General features: G+C 40.8%; 1 protein-coding gene across 6 annotated transcripts in view; it reads right to left on the bottom strand.

Moving 5' to 3' along the window:
- The window catches only part of LOC127792106 (phospholipid-transporting ATPase 2), a 143,592-nt gene that overhangs the window by 47,065 nt on the left and 73,480 nt on the right, over window positions 1-23,047 (bottom strand). For all 6 annotated transcript variants that reach the window (XR_008021079.1, XR_008021080.1, XR_008021081.1 and 3 more), the window contains exons 8-10: window positions 22,100-22,204; window positions 7,485-7,582; window positions 7,219-7,361 (exon numbers count right to left, since the gene is read on the bottom strand). Coding sequence is in view for 3 of the 6 variants with exons in the window: in XM_052322461.1 (XP_052178421.1) it covers window positions 7,219-7,361; window positions 7,485-7,582; window positions 22,100-22,204 (346 nt within the window). In the remaining 3 variants the exon portion in view is untranslated. The remainder of the gene's footprint in view (window positions 1-7,218; window positions 7,362-7,484; window positions 7,583-22,099; window positions 22,205-23,047) is intronic.

The following is a 23,047-nucleotide window of genomic DNA, read 5'->3' as shown; positions in this document are numbered from 1 at the left end:
CCTACGTTTGTTTTCGAGGCTGCCCAATGCGAGTTTGCTGGCTGATTTTCCCCAAAGAACAGCTACTGCTCCAATCTTGGTAGGAGCAAGGAGTCACAGCCATACTCTGGATCCTGTGGAAATAGCGGATCAACCAGAATTCATGACAGGGGCTTCCAATCGAGGGGGATATACCGACTAGGTTAATATACTGATGCCGAGGCTAGAAATACCGACATTTGATGGGGGCAAGCCATGTTGGTGGATTCAGCGATGTGAAAGGTACTTTCACTATTTTCGTGTGGTCGAGAGTTAAAAGGTAAATCTAGTTGTGGTGTATCTCAATGACGTCGTGGATGCATGGTTCCAAGGGTGGAGCGGCGAAAGGTCTGAATTGAGTTGGTAGGAATTTGCGGAAGGACTTTGTGCTTGCTTCGGTGAAAGAGCAATGACAGATGTGGTAGAAGAGTTCAACAAATTGAAACAGGAAGGTGCAGTGGGGATTACCTAATCAAGTGTCACGATACCCCCGTGAGATCCACTGATCCTAGCTCGGATTGTGTAGGAGTGGGGTTCGACTAACACAAAACGGAACAGAGCAAGGGAGGGAGAGGACGAGAATGGAAAATGAGAGAGAGAGAATTAAGAATGAGAGAGGAGAAACAATTCTAATTTTCTCATTGATGATTCTTACTCTAACCAGCTGGGAATATATAGCACTCGGCGGTGGAAGCTGCCACAATAGATTCCCTCCTCCATGCGGTTATAACCGCTTCTTGTCCTATTCTAATTCCCTCCACGTGGGGAATCTTCCAGCTAATATGACTAAGGCAAATACAACAAGAAATTTAACAGAATTACAGCAATTTGGAAATAACGAAAGTAAGCAAAAAATAAACCAAGACTTGTAGCTACAAGGTGTATTCGCCCTAGGACCCCTTCCGTGACAATTCCCCCCTCCTTAGAGCTTTCTTGTCCGCAAGAAATGTTGAGGAGACTGGCAGCCCTGGGAAATCGTGTGAGCAGGCTAGGCAGGTACTCCCAAGTCTCGCTTCCAGCTGCACCCCCTGCCATTTCACCAATACTTGAATGAGCGGGGCCCCTTGATTGTGAATTACTCACCTATCCAAAATAGCTTCCGATTCTTCCAGGTTATCCTCTCCCTCAGAAAGAGTGGGCATCACGGGATTCACTTGCTCAGTCCCTACGGCTGCCTTTAACAGGAAGACATGGAAAACTGGGTGGATTCGAGTTCCTTCAGGAAGTTGCAGTCGATAGGCCACCTTTCCTATCCTTTCCAATATGGGAAAAGGGCCAAAATATCTAGGAGCAAGCTTTGAGACCCGCCTTTTAGTCATAGCCTTTAGGTGGTGCCTCCTCAACCTCAAGTAGACTTTTTCCCCGACTTCAAATTCCCTATCACTTCTTTTCTTATCTGCAGCTTGCTTCATTCTGTTCTAAGCCAGGGCCAATTCTTGTTTGAGCTACCGCAATACCTCTCTTCTCTATTGCAAGTACTCTTCCACTGAGGCCGCAGTGGAATGTTCTCCTGAAGCTGATAGTAAAGGAGGCTTATAACCGAAGAGAGCCTCGAAGGGAGACACCTTTAGGGAGGAGTGTTGGCTGGAGTTGTACCACCATTGGGCTAAAGACAGCCACCTGTGCCAACTCTTGGGCTGCAAGATGCAAATGCACCTCAAATAATTCTCCAAGCCTTGGTTGACCCGTTCAATGTTGCCATCCGTTTGAGGATGATAGGCTGAAGACATGTTTAGCTTAACACCCAATGCCTTCATATGTTCTTTCCACAGGGCGCTTGTAAAGACCTTGTCTCGGTCAGAGATAATAGTAGTGGGAACCCCATGCAAGGCTGCCACCTGATCCATGAAAATTCTAGCCACTTCTTGGGCAGTGTAAGGGTGGGCCAACCCTATAAAATGAGCAAATTTCGTGAATCGATCAACCACCACCATGACACTATCTTTCCCTTTAGATTTGGGCAGGCCCCCAACGAAATCCATAGAGATGCTAGACCAAGCTTGCTCAGGCACCGGGAGCGGTTGTAACAGCCCCGGATAGGCCACATTCTCATCCTTACACCTCCTACAAATGTCACAACTCAACACAAACCTTCTTACCTCAGCTCTCAACCCGGGCCAATGGAAGAGTTGTTTCACCCGGAGGTAAGTATTTTGGATGCCCAAGTGCCCTCCCAAAGGGGATTCATGTAATGACTGCAGGATTTTCTTCTTGAGATCTTCTTTGTTTCCAATGACAATCCTGCCCCGATGCCTTAACATTCCATCCACCAGCGTATATCCTTCAACTCCCTCTGATCCTATGGCCAACTTTCCCAGCAACTCCTTCACTGCTGTATCCCCCTCATAACTCTTGAGTACCTGTTGGCACCATTCTGGGATCATAGTAGTTATGGCCGCCACACTCCCCTCCTCATGACACCTTGATAGTGCATCAGCAACCACATTTTCTTTCCCTTTTCGATATTGTATCAAGTAGTCCAATCCCATCAACTTGGTCATGCCCTTCCTTTGCAACTGTGTTTGTAGTTTTTGTTGTAGTAAAAAATTCAAACTCTCATGATCCGTTTTAATCGTAAACCTCCCTGCTTCCAAATAGTGTCTCCATTTATCAACAGTCATTAGCACCGCAATGAACTCTTTCTCATATATGCTCAGCCCCACATGTTGCGGACCCAAAGCTTGGCTCAAGAATGCCAGGGGCCTCCCTTCCTGCACCAGGACTGCCCCCACTCCCGTTCCACACGCATCAGTCTCCAAGACAAAGGGCTTGCTAAAATCAAGTAGCCCCAACAAAGGCACTCTGCTCATGGCTTTCTTAAGCTCCTTAAAAGCCCTCTCCGCCTCTAATTCCCAGCTGAAATTTCCCTTTTTAAGCAGTTCGGTTAGTGGTTTGCTGATAATTCCATAATTTTTCACAAACCGCCGGTAATATCCAATTAAGCCGAGGAATCCCCTCAAAGCTCGCACGGACTGAGGCCTCGGCCAGGACACCATTGCCTCCACCTTCTTTCGATCCGTGCTAACCCCTCCCTTGGATATAATGTGCCCTAAATACTCCACTTGCCCTTGACCAAATGCGCACTTAGATTTTTTAATGAAAAGCTGGTTAGACTTGAGGATTTCCAAGGTGGTTTTGAGGTGAATTAGGTGTTGGCTAAGGGAAGGGCTGTAAACTAAGATATCATCAAAGAACATAAGAATAAATTTCCGAAGATAAGGCTCAAATATCCGGTTCATTAGGGATTGAAAAGTGGCCGGGGCATTGGTAAGCCCAAATGGCATTACCAAGAACTCAAAATGTCCGTGATGGGTCCTAAAGGCTGTTTTATGTACATCGTCCGGTCTCATCCTAATTTGGTGATACCCCTAACGCAAGTCAAGCTTTGAAAAGATTTTGGCGTGGTGAAGTTCATCTAAGAGGTCTTCCACCAAGGGTATAGGGAACTTATCTTTAACGGTTATGGCATTGAGTTGGCAGTAGTCCACACAAAATCGCCATGTCCCATCTTTCTTTTTGACTAGTAGGACGGGAGACGCAAAGGGGCTTTGGCTGGGCCTGATAAGGGACTGTTGTAGCATTTCTCGAACCATTTTCTCTATTTCAGTCTTTTGGAGAGGTGGGTACCGATAGGATCTTACATTAATGGGTTCAATGTTCGGCTTTAGGTGAATGGTATGGTCATATGGTCTGGAAGGAGGTAGGGAATTAGGTTCCATGCACAGGTCCTCATAATCTGCCAACAATTCATTAATGCAATCTAAGTGATTTACCTGGTCAGAGGACTCCCCAGTTGAGCTGATTGTTAGGTAGGCCTTTCCATGCCCTCCTGGAACTTCCTCCGAAGTTATGATGGAGAATAGATTGGCTAGCTGACTCCATTTCCCCTTGAGCACCTTCTGTAACCTCCTTCCTGTCATCATTTTGCATGCTCCGGTTTCTTTGCCTCCTGCCAGTATCATCCTCCTTCCTTCCTTTTCAAATGACACCTCCATTCGATTAAAATCAAAACTGATCGGACTTACTATCTTCATCCAATCCACCCCCAACACCATGTCACATCCCCCCAGTTGTAACAATCTGAGGTCTGCTTCGTAGGATTCGCCCTGCATCTCCCAGCGAAATCCATTGCACGCTGATGTACTCATCACTTGCTGGCCATTGGCCACGGTCACACTCAGAGGAGGCGTCCCTGTGAGCTGACACCCCAGCTTATTGGTCGTACCTTCATCTAAAAAACTATGGGTACTCCCACTGTCAATTAAGACCATCAGACCTTTTCTTTTAACTCGACCTTCTACCTTCATTATTTTGCTGTTAGGTACCCCCTTCAAGGCATGGATAGATATCTCCCCATTATCCTCTTTAGCCTCTTCCTCCTCTTCTTCCTCTGTTACTGCTTGTTCAGGCTCCTCATTACCTTCCAACAACAGTATCTGCCTCTTGCACTGATGGCCCGCATGATATTTCTCTCCACACCGGAAACACAATCCCGCCAGCCTTCTCTGCTCCCTTAGTTGTTCTCCAAAAGAAGTTGGGTTGGGGCCTGCCACCCCTCTCACCCCACTACTTCTTCTCACCTGATCCCGGTTGGAGTGTCTTCCCGCAACATTAGGCGGCCCTCCAACTACGCCCCTCGTTTGTTGCCTCTGCTTTTTCATTAAGGCTTCCGCCACCATCTCCTGTAGCCTAGCGTTTTCGGAGGCTTGCTCAACTGATCGGGGTCTCAACACCTTCACCATTGGTCAGAGCTCGTCATTAAGGCCACTTAAATAACTTGACACAAAATAAGCCTCCAAGAGGTGAGGATTGTGGTGGATCATGAAAGATCTCAGTTCCTCAAAGCGCCTTTGGTAATTCTCCACACTTCTGATCTGCCTCAGTTTGTTAAACTCCTCCACAACATCCTCCATACTTCTTTCCCCGAACCTCTCACATACCTTCTCAGAGAATTCCCCCCAAGCGTAAATCCTACCCTACCGAAGACTTCCTTGATACCAAGCATCCACCACTTCATTAAAATGAGTCGTAGCCAGGGATACTCTCTGCCCTTCAGGGATGCCATACCACTCAAACATCCTTACGCACTTCCTTAGCCACCACCGAGGATTAATTCCCTCGAAGGTGGGAATATCCATCCGAGGCATCGGAAATCCTGCGTGAGGGTTAACAGGCCTGTCTCGGGCCCTGTCCATCAATCCAGTCAGCTCCTCTTCTAGGTCCGCTCCGATCTCCGAGGTGCCGCGTTCCCCGTTAGCTTCATTCCTCTGTAGGATTGGTTCTGTGTGCTCTCGGAGTGGAAAATCGGGAGACAGTCGGACTAGGTTCTAGCAGGCGAACATAACCATGAACTGTTGCATTTGAGCACTCAATTCATCTCGCACCCGGACGATGGACCCTTCCAGCCTCCGCTCCATTCCATCCATGGAGTTCTCCACTCGCCTGTCCAACGCCATGATAGCCTCATGGTTACGGGTAGTTCCTAACTCCAGCTGGTCGATCCGATTTTGACAGTCGGTCGTAGCCGAGCTGGTTTGCTAGAGTTGTGATTCTAGGTTTTTCATACGAGTACCTTCTGCCATTACCGACTTCCGTCTCGGTTGTCCAAGGAAAGGTGGCTCTGATACAAAATTGTCACGGTACCCCCGTGAGATCCACTGATCCTAGCTCAGATTGAGTTAGGAGTGGGGTTCGACTAACACAAAACGGAACAAAGCAAGGGAGGGAGAGGACGAGAATGGAGAATGAGAGAGAGAGAGAATTAAGAATGAGAGAGGAGAAACAATTCTGATTTTCTCATTGATGATTCTTACTCTAACCAGCTGAGAATATATAGCACTCGACGGTGGAAGCTGCCACAGCAGATTCCCTCCTCCATGCGGTTATAACCGCTTCTTGTCCTATTCTAATTCCCTCCACGTGGGGAATCTTCCAGCTAATATGACTAAGGCAAATACAACAAGGAATTTAACAGAATTACAGCAATTTGGAAATAACGAAAGTAAGCAAAAAATAAACCAAGACTTGTAGCTATAAGGTGTATTTGCCCTAGGACCCCTTCCATGACATCAAGTTTGAAGAATTGAAATCCCTGTTAACTCTTTCCTACTCTACCCTAGATGAACCCTACTTTGTGTCAAGTTTTATTAGCGGCTTGAAAGATGAGCTAAGGCCAACAGTGAAGATGATGCAGCCAGTAGCCGTTAAGCATGTTGCAGAGAAAGCCATGCTCTAGTAACTTGCATTGAGAACGATCGAAAAGAAGTACACATTCTCCATGGGAGTTCAACCCTCATTCAATCAACAAGGGGAAGGAAATCGGGGGAATTCTCAAGATTATCCTAACTCTAATATAGCTAAATTTTCTACTATGGAACAGCGAAGGAAGTTAGGGTTATGCTTTAAATGTGGAGACAAATTCAGTTCCGGCCACCAATATTGGAGGCTACTACTGCACATGGAAGGATTAGAAGAAGGAAGGGAAGAAGGTGAAAGAAAGTCGTTCTCCTAGAAGAAACAGAGATTCCAGCAGTCCAGCTACACTCAATTCAAGCCGTCGAGTTAAAAGACGGAATTGAGATGGGGGAAGAACATTCCATGGCTGCAAACAATACTTGGAAGATAAATAAGACAGTCAAGGCTGGTATTGGTTGATCCACCCATCCTAAGCCAGCTTTACTACTTATTGGGGACAAGAAGTGGTTTGAGAAGGGGGTATTTGTCACGACCCTAGGCTATAGGAGGGATAATTCTGTAAATTGGGGGCTGCCGTTGTGTAGATTGATTAGAAACGGCTGGGAGGTTGCCTTCTTGTAGTAAATCAGTTAGAAGTGTGGGCTGTTACCAGGGAGGTTAGGGTTCAGTTACTGCAACTGAAGGTAGTTGATAAACCCTATAAGAGGGTGGTAGTACGACGGGGATGGGAGGCAATTAAAGACTGAATCCTCTCGTTCTTTCTGAATTCTCTCATTTCTCTCTCAATTCTCTCTTACTTCTAGATTCACTGAATTAACCCTCGTCAGATCCAAGGATCTGACGCCCACCTAGTGGCATTAAGGATTGTGATTGTTGTTGTTGTCGTTGTTGAATGTTATGCCGTAACAACTTATCATTAATGAGGGCTACATGCGTTCACCTACCACATGCAATTCCGTTAACTACTAATTTAGTGACAAACATTAAAGGCGAAAGAAACCAGACCTTTTAGAGCATCCCCATTCTCATTCCCGTAGAAAACGCCACTGACACAGCATCTCTTAAAAATCATTCTATTCTCAGTAAGTGTTCCTGTTTTATCTGTCAATATATACTCAACTTGCCCCAAGTCCTCACTAATTGCTGTGCTGCCATATAAAATTACCACAATTTAGATAAATATAATTGTATATGTCAACAAATGCATTGCCACACCTTAGATAAATAAACTTTTTTAAGAGTAAACTCATGCACGGTTTCACATTTCTCACTTTGCTGCATGGGCTGGAGTTCCAGTTTCTACGTCAACCATCTCATTGTCCCAATCAATAAACTTTGCATACAAGCTCTTCACAAAATCTAGAGACACCTGTGATGTAGCAAAGAACACTTTTAAGTTTCCAGAAGCGGCACTGTTAATAATCTGATGCTCCCTCCATTCAAAGATTCCATTGGCCGCAAGTTGGCGTTATCATATAGACTACAAATGCAGATATACAAGCTCAATACTTTGATTAATTCTGATTGATTACACACTAAATCAATGACCTGGGCATCTTTAAGTGTGAACTTGCATGCCAAGTTTGGAAACATTATCATTAATGGCAAACCCTCTGTAAGAGTCCAGTGTCATGTTGAAGGAAAAAAGATGAATATTATCTTACATCAATGTGAAGGAATGAAATTATGCCATCAAACTATGATCATCTTACAGAAAATATTGAAGCAAAAGAAACAAAATACTTTGTTTTGCCTTGTGAATAAAGAGTTCTTAAAAGAGACAAATCATTTTCCTCTCAAGCATTCATGCAATGGATGATGCACCAGTTAACTCAACTAATTATGAGGGTTTAGTGTCTGAAGAGATTAAAAGAACATATAAAATTAGCTCACATCTATCTTACATGGACTAGGATGCATAGGGCTTTTTTAAACCCTTACTCTCATATAGAGATATGTATAATAAAAGAAGAAAACATTACTTGAAACCTAAAATTCTTTACTTCCACTGAAACTCATTGAAAAGCAGCTTTATTTGAGCAATATAAGAAATTTCTAACAGTTGTGCTATTTCTCTCTTTTATTATAAGAACATGTTTGAGAATAAGAAAGGTCTTAATATATGTTAGAAAGTTCAAGAAAATGTAAAATGTAGTATAAACTATAAACACTTATTTCTTATGTGATGGAATATGACTATATCAATTATCTTCATTCACCGCCATCTCATCAAACATTGTTCATATAAAGGTCGTGTTGGATCTTGGAACTTTATGTTGGTTCCCGAAGGAAAAGATGGCTGGTTTCCAAAGGAAGACATAAGGAAACTTGGCTAGCATCTCAGACAGAGTTGTTAGTCAAACTATCCTTAGCTTAGAAGCCAATCATATCTTCAGTTTTTTGGAAATTTCTAAATCAGTGTTTAAGAAACTTTCCTATAGTGTTTAGGAAACTTTCTGAACAAATTAGACACATAGATAAAAATAATCTAAGTGAAAATGAGATTGAGTAGAACGAATTCAATCACTACTTTGCATCTGATCGTCTACTGAATATATATACATGAGCAGCCCTTAGCTTTCTTCTAGACTCTAGGAATTCAAAAACAAATTAAAAATACAATTACAACAGATAAGATAGAATTTAAACTTGAAAAGTAGTTTTTCTCCTATCTTTATGGAACAGCTGTAACTTCTTATCTTCTTTTAATTTCAGCCTTTTCTTCTTATCACCCATTCAAACAACTGCTCTTATCATCATTTAATCTGGAATTCCAATCTGTTCTTAAACCGAAATTTCTTCCTCAACGCTTACCCTCAAAATGGTGAATAAATTTCCCTCATTCCCAGCTTGCCTCTAATTAGTTCAAACCTTTGTCTAGTCCTGGCCTTAGTAAGAATATCAGCTTCTTGTAAACCCGTAGGAATATATGTAAGGTTGACTCCACCATCTTCAATTTCCTATTTAATGAATTGTCGATCAATTCTTACATGTTTTATCTGGCCATGTTGGACTGAGTTATTCGCTATACTTATGGCTGATTTGCTGTCACAATATAGCCTTGTAAAGATAGTTATAGGCACCTGCAAATCTTCCAAAAACTTCCCAAGCCATATTATTTCACATATACCTTGAGCTATAACTAGGTATTCTGCTTAAGCACTACTTCTAGCCACCACACTTTGTTTCTTGCTTCTCCATGTCACAAGATTACCCCATACCTTACTACAATATCCAGAAGTAAATCTACTATCCTTTATAGATGCAGTCCAATCAGCATCCACAAAGCCTTTTATTCCTCGGTCTTCATTCCTTATGAACATCAACCCTTTTTCCAGGAGTTCCCTTAAGGTATCTCAAGATATGACAAGCAGCATTAAGATGTTTGCTAGTGGGTGAATGCATATATTGGCTTACTACACTTACTGCATATGCTTTAAATTGCATGGTAAGGAGGCAGTACTAAGCAAACTTGGAGGTTTAAAGAACTTGCAGCCAAAGAATCAGGGGATAGCCTATCTCTCCACTAAAGAAACAGAGGAGATAACTAAAAAGGCCGACTCTGCAACCTCCTCAGACCTAGGAGAACTGAATTCATAAGAGATTGGGAAGCTGAAATCTTTCCTTAAAACTCTCCAAGGTGAATGCTCCTTAACTCAAGTAGGTATGTGCCTTAATTTTGAGCATTCACTTGCCTCATATACAGCTAGGAATGAACTATGGATTTTAGATTCTAGAGCAACTGACCACATGTCACCTACTCTAAAATTTTTTGAAACCTATGAACCAATAACCGGCTCTAGAAAAATCATTGTTGCCAATTGCCAAACTATTCCTATAGTTGGGCAAGGAAATGTCCATTTGAACCCATCTCTACCTGCCCAACATGTTCTCTATGTACCAAGCCTTTCCACCAATCTACTTTTTGTTGACAAGCTTACCCAAAGCCTAAAATGTAGTGTGAATTTCTCACCTCATGGCTGTGTGTTTCAAAATCTAACAACAGGGAAGATGATTGGTGTTGCTAAGACATTGAATGGGTTGTACCATCTACAAAGAAGCAGAGAGATACCTACAGGAGATCATTCCAGCCTTACACATTCTTCTATGCTCACCTCTACTCACTCCAATGTATGGCTTCAGCGTTTTAGATTAGGACACCGGCCTTTTACTCTATTAAAAATCATGTTCCCAAATTAATTTAAAGGTGTTGATGTTAATTCTTTTCATTGTGATGTGTGTGAGCTATCTAAACACCATCGAGTTCCTTATGTTGTTAGCAATAAACTTTCTTTGTTTCCTTTCCTCTTAGTACATTCTGATGTATGGGGTGCCTTCTAGAGTTCCCAATTATTCTGGGGCTAAGTAGTTTGTATCATTTATTAATGACTGCACTAGGATGACATGGGTATATTTACTCAAGGATAAAGCAACCATCAGCACCATCCTACCTTTGTTTCATACGATGATTTTCACTCAATTTGGGGTCTTTATCAAAAAATTCAGAACTAATAATGCAAGAGACTATTTTAATCATCACCTCAATCATTTTTTCCAGCAAAAGGAAGTTATTCATGAATCCTCTTGTGTTGAAACCCCTCAGGAAAATGGAGTTGCTAAGAAGAAGATGAGGCATCTCCTAAATGTTGCTAGGGAACTCTTGCATCAACAATCAGTCCCTAAATCTTTCTGGGGTGAGGCAATGCTGACTACAACCTACTTACTCAAAAGGGTTCCCTCAGGAGTCCTAAACCAACTTACCCCATTTCAATGTCTTTTTTCCTACTTCCCAGAAATTGATCTTCATACCTCCCTTCCTCTTAAGGTATTCGAGTGTGTATCTTTGTTCATGTCTCTAAACATCATAAGGATAAGTTTGATTCCTGAGCCCTTAGATGTGTCATTTTGGGGTATTCTCCTACCCAAAAAGGGTACAAATGCTACCACCCTCCTACTAAAAAAATTCTTCTGTTTAAGGATGTCACCTCTGATAGGAATCAGTCTTTTTTCAGTCTTCTACTTCCAATTCTAAGGGGGAGATTACGGCTATTAGTGATCATGATTTACCTATCATGGAAGTATCTCGGCCATATCATCCACATTCTCCTCCTAATCTCTCAACTTCATCTACAACAAAAATAGGAAACCAGCAAACATCTCCTGATTTTCCACCCTCTGTTCAAATCAAAAGGTCTTTTGTCAGGTTCAAGGGCACACCGTTTGTATATAAGAGGAAGGAATAACCCAATCAATGTGATAAGCAGGGCCCCATCATCTATTCCTTAGTTAGGTATCGAACTCACTCAGTCCTCTAATGGTTCTCAATCCAATAATTGTTCTAACCCCATTCATTCTGATTTGGATCTGCCTATTGCCATTAGAAGGAGCTACACACAGCACCCTATTGCCCAATTCATTTCCTATCAAAGGTTGTCCCCAAACCACAAGAGTTTTCTAACCTCCCTTTATTCCATAGTTATTCCTAAAACTGTAGAAGAGGCATTACAAGATCAGAATTGGGTACAAGCTATGCATGAGGAGATAAAGGCTTTAGAAAAGAATAAAACTTGGGAAATGGTGCCTAAACCAAAGGGGGTTCAACCGGTAGGGTGCAGATTGATGTTCAATGTGAAATATAATGCTGATAAAACGTTGGAAAGGTACAAAGCCCGATCGTGTAATACCCCAAGAGCCCAGAGAAGTTAGTATATATCGAGGATAGTGTAAGGAAGGAAACAACACCAGCGGGATACCTTTTGGGCTGAATGTTGGCAAAGAACTCCCAAGTTAAGCGTGCTTGACCTGGGGTAATCCAGGGATGGGTGACCCCCCTGGGAAGTTCGTGTAGGCCCATTAGGGTAAGTTGTTCCGGTCCTTCCTATCGCTCGATCGGGATGTTACAGGTGGTATCAGAGCCGACCCTTGGCGAAGGCGGTCCGATGAGGGCGGGGAGTGGCACCGGGGCTTGAGGGCCTGTACAAGGAGCGGCTTCTGGCAGGCTTCTAGGATGGCAGCCCCCAAGGGGAGAAGGTCTGGGACCAGTTGTAAGGTCGCATGACGAGGACGTCATGTGCTTAAAGGGGGGAGAATGTAATACCCCAAGAGCCCAAAGAAGTTAGTATATATCTAGGATAGTGTAAGGAAGGAAACAACACCAGCTGGATACCTTTTGGGCTGAATGTTGGCAAAGAACTCCCAAGTTAAGCGTGCTTGACCTGGGATAATCCAGGGATGGGTGACCCCCCTGGGAAGTTCGTGTAGGCCCATTAGGGTAAGTTGTTCCGGTCCTTCCTATCGCTCGATCGGGATGTTACAGATCGGTAGCCAAGGGCTACACTCAAACTTACACTATAGATTATTTGGAAACTTTTGCACCTGTGGCTAAGATGACTATAGTGAGGATTCTACTCTCTTTGGCTAGTAGTTATGGTTGGGAATTGATGCAACTAGATGTCATGAATGCCTTCCTACATGATGACCTAGAGGCAGAGGTTTTTATGGAACCCCCACCAGGATTTACTAATGGAATTGATGCAGGTTATGTTTGCAAATTAAAGAAAGCCCTTTATGGGCTAAAGCGGTCTCCAAGGGCCTAATTTGATCAGTTCTCAAGGGCTATGAAAGAAATGGGGAATTAGCAAAGTAGAGGGGATAATACTCTATTCGTCAAACATTCCAAGAAAGGTACTCTCACAGCCTTGCTTGCGTACGTAGATGATATAATTGTCACCGGAAATGACTGTGGTGAACAGCAGTTACTGAAGGAGCATTTGGCCCGTGTGTTTGACATCAAGGACCTTGGCAAACTTAGGTATTTCTTGGGGATAGAGGTTGCCTACTCTAAGGAAGGTATATTTCTTTCTCAAAGAAAATACACGATGGATTTGTTGGAAGAGACTGGGATGCCTGGCAGCAAGGCAGTCAGCACACCTTTGGAACCTAATCTAAAGTTAGGTCACAATGATAGTCTACTGGTTGATCAGGGGAGATTCCTAAGGTTAGTAGGTAGATTAATCTACCTATCTCACACCCGACCTAACATAGCATTTGCTATCAGTCTTGTGAGTCAATTCATGCATCATCAAACTGAAGAACACATGCTACTTGTTAGAAGAATTTTGTGTTATCTTAAAACAACTCCAAGAAAGAGTTTATTATTCAGATCAAGGAAAGAATTGGAAGTCCTAGGCTACACTGATGCTGATTATGGAGGCTCCCTTATGAATAGAAGATCCACTACAAGTTATTGTGTGTTTTTGGAAGGAAATTTGGTATCTTGGAGGAGTAAAAAACACGATGTAGTACCACGTCTAGTGTTGAGGCAGAGCTTTGGGCAATGGCACTTGACTTGTGTGAGTCACTTTGGTTAAAGATTGTGTTGGATAATCTAAAGGTTTCTATCAATGGCCCTATGCAATTATTTTGCGACAATCAATCAGCAATTAGGATTGCCCATAATTTGATGCGACATAATCATACTAAACATGTTGAGATTGATCATCACTTTATCAAGGAAAAAATGGAAGCTAAAGTGATTTGTATACATTTTGTGTCTTCAGAAAATCAGCTAGCTGATTTACTAACAAAAGGATGTCACGGCCCAAAGGTTAACATGTAATTAGATGGTTATTAGAAGGGTATGGCAGGCTATTGTAGGTTGTTATAACTGTAATAACCCACTTGGCATGGCAGCCTAGTTGGCACATGGCCACTTGGAGATTCTAGAGAGTTAGTTAGAAGGAGCCTCTAATGTAACCAGCTCCTATAAATAAGAAGCTACTCATGAGGATGGGGATATGTGAAGATTATTCCACAAGTCCTTTCCCTCCCATTCAATCTCAATTCTCTAACTCTATCTCATTCTTTCTCTCTCTCCCTCACTCAAATCTCCTTTCTCGCCATTATTCATTCCTAAAATCCTAGAAACACAACCCGACAGATCCCAGGTCTGACAAAGGATTGCCTATCAAACGATTTGAAGATCTTACAAGCAAGCTGGGAAAGATGGATATTCATTCACCAGCTTCAGGGGGTGTGTTGAACTATTCACGAAAGAATTATGGAATCAGATAAGTCAACAGCATTCCTAAACAACCAGCTTTCTAAATCAACCCTAATCATATCTTTCATATTTAGAAAGCTATTCGGTTTTAAAGATTTCCTAATTCTATGGTGTATCTTTTGTTTCCTTGTATAGTGCATAGTGTATCTTTCTATTCTTTGTTGCTTTCCTAAAATGCAATTCTCTTATCCCTAGTAATAGGGGGCTGTAATACCATGCATAGCCATGAAAGTAAAAGGTTTACTCTCATTATTCTACATTCATCAACCCACTTTCTACTAGTCCTAGTCAGCTAGGGGAGAATGTTACTAGTGGTGACCAAGGTGGTCTTCATATCTTGGATTTTCCTCCCATGTTAATCCCATAGACAGAAACAATAGTTTTACCTGACTCACCTACTTCTTCCTTGAGTGAACAAGGTAGACCAGAACCACAAGCAGCATAGTGTCACGAACCTAGGGTTCGTGATAGGTTAAAAAAAGTAATTAGGGAGGAATTGAATTGAAGAAGAAATCAGAATTGAAATAGAATTGAGAACATAATGATTGGAGAGGGAATTGGGGGAGAAATCAAAGGGAGATTTGAGAGAAATCTTAGAGAGAAAATGAGAGTTTCATTAATCAATTCAAGTATATTCTCTTCTCTTACAATGGGCCTTTTTATAGGCATAGTAGCTAGTTGTTTAACTAATTCCTAACAACATCCTAACAGCACCCATGTGCTTCTAACAACTTGTAAAAATATCCTAACAAACCATTGCAACCCTATTACAATGATACCTTTCTATTATTTCTTGGGTCATGACAATTCCCCTCCTCCCCCCGAGAGAGTTCTTGTCCCCAAGAACTTGCAACAACTATTCATTGCTTTTCATCCAATACCAGCTTTCTCAATCTGTTTCATTCTTCTTTCTTGCTTGCATCTTTTAGGCCTCTTCTTCTTCGTTCTTAGGTTTCCAAGATCCATCCCAAGCATACTTTGGCCTCGAACGATAGAGTTCAAGTTCGATGCCCCCACCTTCTACAATAGCTGGCCAACCAAAATTGGTCTCCCTGTCCAATACAAGGATGGATAACGGATCTACAACCATAGCTGCCTTCACTGTATTCCCATTCAACCCATGGCAAAGCTCTATTGCAAAAATATCAACAACATCCTGGAAATATAGTGAGGAAGAGTTGTAGACTTGCCTTGGGTGCTCAGACCAATGTTGTTTGTGAGCATTGGAATTAGGGGCTGCTGTGATTTCAATCCCCAATTCCAACAATTCCTTGTGGCCTTTTGTCATTCTTATTATATGATTGACTGCATCAATCATCTCTTGTTTTTTATTCTTGTAATTATCATCTGAAACATCCTCATCGAGAACTACTTTTCCCAACGAATCTGATTATTCCTTCGAACCTGTTGTCCTAGCCACCGGATTGTTATAGTTTCCCTTTAGATAATGCTTTTCACTGCCAATATCATTTCCGATATTGCAATCATCCTTCTTGTTATTGTTGCTCAAATCAAAATACTTCTTTTGCTACCCAAAGTCTAGAGTAGGCAGTGAATCTGTCGCTCGTAGTCTCCTCCTTCAACTGCTCCACTCCAAGGAATTCTTCCTTGTTAAAACTTCTGTGATAATCATCAAAGTATTCCACTAGAAAGTTGTAATGATACTTCTTAATAAGTATCATCGCAAACTCTTGCAGCTTCTCGCGTATCATAAGGCCAAATTCCTTACTCGTATCTTGTACCCCACTGCTTGCTCTCTTGTTCCATTGGTTGATCTCATTCTCAAGCTTCTTTTCCCTTGTTTGTTGCTTCTAGCCAACTGAAAATGCAGCCTTCTTTAGTTGTCATAGAGGCTCCATTCCAACTGAAAATGAAGCATTCTACTTCATGTATGCACTGTCGCCCCTAACTTCACAAGTAGGACACCCCACTGAAAATGCAGCATCATTCGACAACAATCGAGACCCCATTTGTTTCATGTATGCCCTTCTCCCCATGGTCGACTTCTCACCAATGGAACACTACAAAGACCAAGGAGTAAAAACCCTATACATTGAGTCCCTCATCTCCGTTCGATATCTGCTTCACAGCAAGCACCTAGGATAAACAATTACCTCTCAACACTCTACGGCCTTCAATTTCTCAACCAGATGAGCCACCTACCTTCCAATTCGACTCAGACTCAATGCTAAGGTGCCTTATGTCAACAATCACCAAAGAGACTGCTATAAACTCGCCTATGTCAGCCTTAATTCAGCAAAATAATCAGACTCGAGATCCTCTTCACTTAATTTACCGGAATTCCGCCTCTGTCGCCTTCGTAAATCAACTGGCGTGGCTTCAATGGATCTAATAAGAGAGTTCGCCCAGCTTGCCGAAAATCATGGCCAATAATTGTTGGCCTGTTCCGCCAATTTCTACGAGCCGCTTCTAAAAATTAAACAAAAATTTGGATTGGCTAACCTGCTTCTCCCTCAATCCTTCCTCGTTTGACAAGGGCTATTCACTGAATCTGTTTGGACTGGCTGCGACACACCCTCCCTCACCCATGTCGTAAACTCCAGCGGAACTCCTGCAACCTGTCTTCCGCTTTAGTCGCACGCGCCTAGGCCGTCACCCAGTCACCGACCACAGGACCAATGGAGTAGCCTCAAGCCTTCTCAATCTAGGCTTGATTAAATCATGAAGGAGTCGACGGCCCCAGATTTGCTCTCACCAGGTATATCCGAAAATCTGATAGCAACTGTGATGGGTTCCAGAAGTCACCCAGATTTGCTTCTCATCGTCTGGGTCGGAATGGTCAACCAATCAAAGCGGCAGCACCAGCAACACAACTGATTGAATTCACACTCGCCTCACCTAGAATCGCTTCTCACTGTCTGGGTAGGACTTGCTTGCTCGCGCTCGCCTCACCCGATCATCGTCCAATGGTCGAAGGACCACTAGCTTTGTTGTAATCTTCTCGGAATCACAGCGAAGCTCACCTGATTAAATTCGCCAAGACACAGCTATCATCGATGATCAACAATCACCGGAGTCCCACCAGGCTTCCGCTATGCCTTCAATTCCGAGTCTATATTTGATCGAAGGAACTCACCTTTTGGATTAGTTGGCTCTGGATGTGCACAAATTCAACTTGGACTCTTACTAAGATCGCTCGGTCAGCAGTCGCTTATGAACTACTTCCAAGATCGCCTAAATTCTTTTTCTAAGATCACCTTAATCGCAACACAGTAGTTGAGATCCAACCCCTCTATTTCGCCTTAATCAGCTGCTAAAATTTCTGAAATCACAGCCGAGAAACGATCGGCTCACCTCTGAGTTTGCCTTCAAAATTCCAAACTAAACTACAGCGAGTTTTCCAGAATCACCGCCGAGGATCACCTTGCTTTGATACCATTTGTCACAAACCTAGGGTTTGTGATAGGTTAAAAGAAGTAATTGAGGAGGAATTGAATTGGAGAAGAAATCATAATTGAAATAGAACTAAGAATAGAATGATTGGAGAGGGAATTGGGGCAGAAATGGGGGAGAAATTAGAGAGAAATGAGAGGGAGATTTGAGAGAAATCTTAGAGAGAGAATGAGAGTTTCATTAATCAATTCAAGCATATCCTCTCCTCTTACAATGGGCCTTTTTATAGGCATAGTAGCTAGTTGCTTAACTAATTTCTAACAGCATCCTAACAGCACCCATGTGCTTCTAACAACTTGTAAAAATATCCTAACAAACCATTGCAGCCCTATTACAATGATGCCCTTCTATTATTCCTTGGGTCATGACACACAGCCACTAATAATGTTTCCATCCCTGGTTAGGTTTAAAGGTTCCCCTTATGCCTTCAAGAGATTATGTCTTCAAGAGAAGAACTCGCCTATTCTAGATCCTCAACTTGGACCAACATCTATCCAAGTTCAAGTATTGAAATCTCTCATCCCTTTAGTTCTTCTAATCCTGTTCCTAATGATTCGGATCTACCTATTGCTATTTGAAAAGGAATCAAGAGTTGTACACAGCATCTATTGGTCAACTATCTCTCTTATCATCGTTTGTCCCCAAAGCATAGAAGTTTCTTAACCTCTCTAGATACCATTGTTATTCCTAAGACAATTGATGAGGCTTTAAAGGATCAGAATTGGATACAATCAATGCGAGAAGAGATGAGAGCCTTGGAAAAGAATTGTACTTGGGAAATGGTGCCTAGACCAAAGGGAATCAAACATGTGGGCTGAAGTGGGTCTTTAACCTACAGTATAATGCAGATAGCACTTGGAAGGTATAAGGCTCAACTGTTGCTAAAGGGTATACCCTAAACCTATGGCATTGATTACCTAGAGATCGTTGCACATGTCGCCAAGATGACAACAGTAAGGATCCTCTTACCCCTAGTAGCATGTTATGGATGGCAATTGCAGCAATTTGATGTCAATAATGCTTTTTTGCATGGACACTTAGAATAAGAGGTATTTATGGAGCCATCACCAGGATTGGATAAAGGAATTTCAGGAAAGGTATGCAAACTAAAGAAGGCACTCTATGGGCTTAAACAGTCACCGAGGGCATAGTTTGATGGGTTCTCTAAGGCTATAAAACAATGGGATATCATCAAAGTAGGGGAGATCATACTCTCTTCATTAAATATTCAATGGAGGGAAGAATGATAGCTTTGATGGTCTATGTAGATGACATTATTGTGACTAGAAATGATTTTGAGGAGCAAAAACAACTAAAGGAGGGCCTTGCCAGAATATTTGAGATCAAAGACCTTGGTGCACTAAAGTATTTTCTGGGAATAGAGGTGGCTATTCTAAATAAGGGATTTTTCTGTCATAAAGAAAGTATATTTTGGATTTGTTAAAGGAAATAGGATTACTAGGAGGTAAAGGAGCAGGTACCCCAGTAGAACCCAACATCAAGTTGGGGGAAAATTCTAATTGCTAGCCAGTGGACAAAGGAAGATATCAAAGATTGGTGGAACGATTGATCTGTTTGTCACACACTCAACCAGATATTGCATTTGTTGTTAGCCTGGTGAGTCAATTCATGCATAATCCAACAAACGAACATATGCAGGCTATAAGAAGAATCCTATGTTATCTGAACACTACACCTAGCAAAGGGATTTTGTTCAAATCAGGAAATGACTTAGACATTACAGGGTATACAAACACAGATTATGCAGGGCCTTTAACTGATAGACGCTTCACAATAGGTTATTGCATGTTCCTACGGAGGAATTTGGTGTCTTGGAAAAGTAAGAAGCAAAGTATAGTGGCTAGATCTAGTGTTGAGGCCGAATTTAGGCCCATGGCTCTAGGGTTGTGCGAATTGTTATGGATGAGAATTGTTTTTGGAAAACCTAAAGGTTGCTAGCAGTGGACCAATCAAGTTGTGTTGTGATAAAAAATCAGCCATCAATATTGCACATAACCCTGTGCAACGCGATAGAACAAACTATGTGGAGATAGACAAACACTTCATAAAAGAGAAGTTGGAAGCTGGCCTGATTTATGCACCCTAGGTATACTCCCCTGATTTTTGAAGGGGAGTATATAAGCTGGGAATGGTGGATATCCATTCACCAGCTTGAAGAGGAGTGTTGATTCCCAAAGGAAAAGATGGTTGGTTTCCGAAGGAAGACATAAAGAAACTTGGCTAGCATCTCAAAGAAAGTTGTTAGTCAAACTATCCTTAGTTTAAAAGCCAATCATATCTTCAATTTTTTGGAAATTTCTAAATCAGTGTAGGAAACTTACCTATAGTGTTTAGGAAACTTTCCTACTTGTGTATAGTCAAATCTTTCCTATTGTTTAGCCTTTATAAAATTTCCTATGTTGTACATTCATCATTTCTATAAGAGGACTTGTACTTTGTACATACGAAGATATGAAGAATACATTCAGTTTGCACATTTATCTCATCATTTCCCCACTAGAGCTTGTGTTAAGGAGGCCATTCAACATAAAATTTTGCCACATTGTTCTTTTGAAGGATTTTGTATTGTTAATGTGACTTTTAGAAGTCAATTAATATTATGAATATTATGCCACCTATTCCTAACTTGGTTAGGATCACATGTAGTTGATAATGATGGTGATGGTGATGATGATGACGGCAATTTTGATGTTTCTTACATATATAGGTTCCTTTTTAACATAATATTCTCTATAAGTTTTTTTCTTCAAACGTAGCTGAACTTGTAGCTTATTACACAATTAGGATTGGTATAATAGATCCCATGCAGTCGACCCTACCTAGTCAGAATAAGGTTGATGTGGGATGGTGCTGGTGGTGTATCCAATAAAATCAAGCTTCATTATGAACCCTATTACACGATTAGCTAAATAAAACTTTAAATTTCAAGTTTTTAATATTTATTGTCCCTCAATGAATTTTATTCTTAATGTCATTCTTTTCTTAGAAATGTTGTAGAACACATATAAAGTTTATATCTTCAGTATTTTAATCTTTGCAAATGTTATTTGTTGAGATCCTTGTGGAAAAAAAAAATTTAGGGCTTTTTTTAAGAATAACTAACTTAATGGTAGTTTTATTTACTTATTGAATTTGTTACTATGTAAAGATGTACAGACCTCAAAAATATTTAATTGTTTAATTACTAGATTAAAGAGGATTTTACCTATAGAATTGAAGCGAGATGGTTAAAATGGAAAAGTGGATCCAACATCTTATGTGATTGTAAGATTTAATTAAAGTTGAAAGGAAAATTTTATAAAACAGCTATAGAAGCTTCATTGTAAGCCATGGCATGTTGGGTAGTAAAGCACTAACATATGCAAAATATGAGCATAACGAATATGAGAATGTTAAGATGGATGTGCAAGCCATTGAAGAAAACATAAAATCAAAAATGAGGTTATTCATAATAAAATCGGAGTGGCACCTATTAAAAATAAGATGTATGAGACACAACTACAATAGTTTGATCATATGAGAAGAAGACCAATAGAGAGTCCTTTGAAGAGAATGGATGGAATGAAACAAGTATCTAGTGGAAGAGGTAGAGGAAGACTAAGAAAAACTTGGTGTGAGACTAGGTATGATATGAATAATAAGGGCCTTACAGAATATAAAGCTATAGATGAAAGGATAATGGCAGGTTGTGCCATCAAACCAAATGCCAATGCCCCAAATGAAAATGACTATCGAGCTACAACTCATATAGGTGAACCCACATAGTAAGATTAAAACTTGATATGTTGTTTAATTATTGAGCTTGTATGAAAAAATAACAAACTCAATTTCTATTTCTAATATTTTCCACACATTTTTCAATCTTTTTACAGCTCCCCATATTTCCAAAACAATTTTGTTTTCAAGCTAATAAAATCAGCACATTGAAATCACATTGTGATCCTTGAAAAATAAGATGATGTTAATGTCTATAAAAATACTTGAAATTAAATAAAACTTTGAAAGAAAATGAGATTTATCTCTGGTCCACACAAGAGCCTTTAAATTTTTCCCCATCTAATATGAGTTTTACTTTCTTGAAATACCATTAAAATATTAGAATATCTAAGTATCCAATTTAGTTAAGGGTGGACACATACCCCGTACCCTAACTCTTTCATGTACAATGTCACAAGTTATCCAAGGTGAATAGGACAGTCCATGTAACAGTAGCTCACAGTCTACTAGTGTTTATATATTATTTCCTTTGTCTTACCTAGCAAGGACTACTCGACAGTTTATGCTTTTACCACAGGTCATCACATCCAATGATTTACATACAAATAAAATCACATCTAACTACATTAATAACATTGAAGGGGGCATAAAAAGGCAGCATTGAATGTGTACCTTTATAGAAATGGGTATCATGATGGAACAAAGAAGCTCAAACCTCAGAGGGATGATCAAGAATTCGTACCATGGACCTTCATTTGGATACTGAACATACCATTGCTACAAATAAAATCCAAGAAGGTAGATATACAAGTTAAGAAAAATATAAACAGAATACAATTAAAGAAGTAAGGATTACCCTTTCTATCCTTCTTTTATGTATTCAGATTGGCAACCATGCACACAGTTCCAGAAATCAACAATACCTTTTGTCTTACCACAGATAAACTTTGAGAATGCATTTTGTATTCAAACAAAAGAGTAATGCAGGAAAGTGGTAATTACACTTTTTGAATTTGGAAAGTAAGACAAGCATGAAATTTCCTACGATAAACAAAACAATATACCAAATAGGATTTAAGAAACTACTTCAAAATACTAATACTTCAACCAAAACAACAAGTAGCAGCAATTAGCAAGCAGAAACAATGAAAATGGCAAGATCTCAGTGACATATACAGGAAGAAAAAACATCTAAAATTTTAAATGAATTACAAAAGCAATGACAAATCCACCCATGATGTAGATGGTAACATTCACATTCCTGCGAGGGATAAAGGAGCTCTTTTTCTTTACAGTAAAATTTGGCATACTGAAGAACATTAGAATTGCGAGAAATCAAAGGAAAATGTTTGCAGAACAGAAAAACATAGTGCATGACTCACCAAGAATTTTACTTCTTGTGGTTCAATTGTGACTACTTGATCAGTTATCATGATAAATACAACAAAAGAATAACAAAGAACAGACAGAAGGGAAAAGGAAAACGGAAAACTAGAAATAATAATATGTAAAAGGATTAGAATCTCATATGAAAGGACAATTATTTACACCAAAAGCGCAACTGTTTAACAGTATGCTACAGTTGAAACATAGAATAAGGGAACATGCATGATAAGAAAT

This window comes from Diospyros lotus, chromosome 15, assembly GCF_014633365.1.
Source record: "Diospyros lotus cultivar Yz01 chromosome 15, ASM1463336v1, whole genome shotgun sequence".
Classification (NCBI taxonomy): Eukaryota; Viridiplantae; Streptophyta; class Magnoliopsida; order Ericales; family Ebenaceae; genus Diospyros; species Diospyros lotus.
This window is presented reverse-complemented; position numbering and strand designations above follow the sequence as displayed.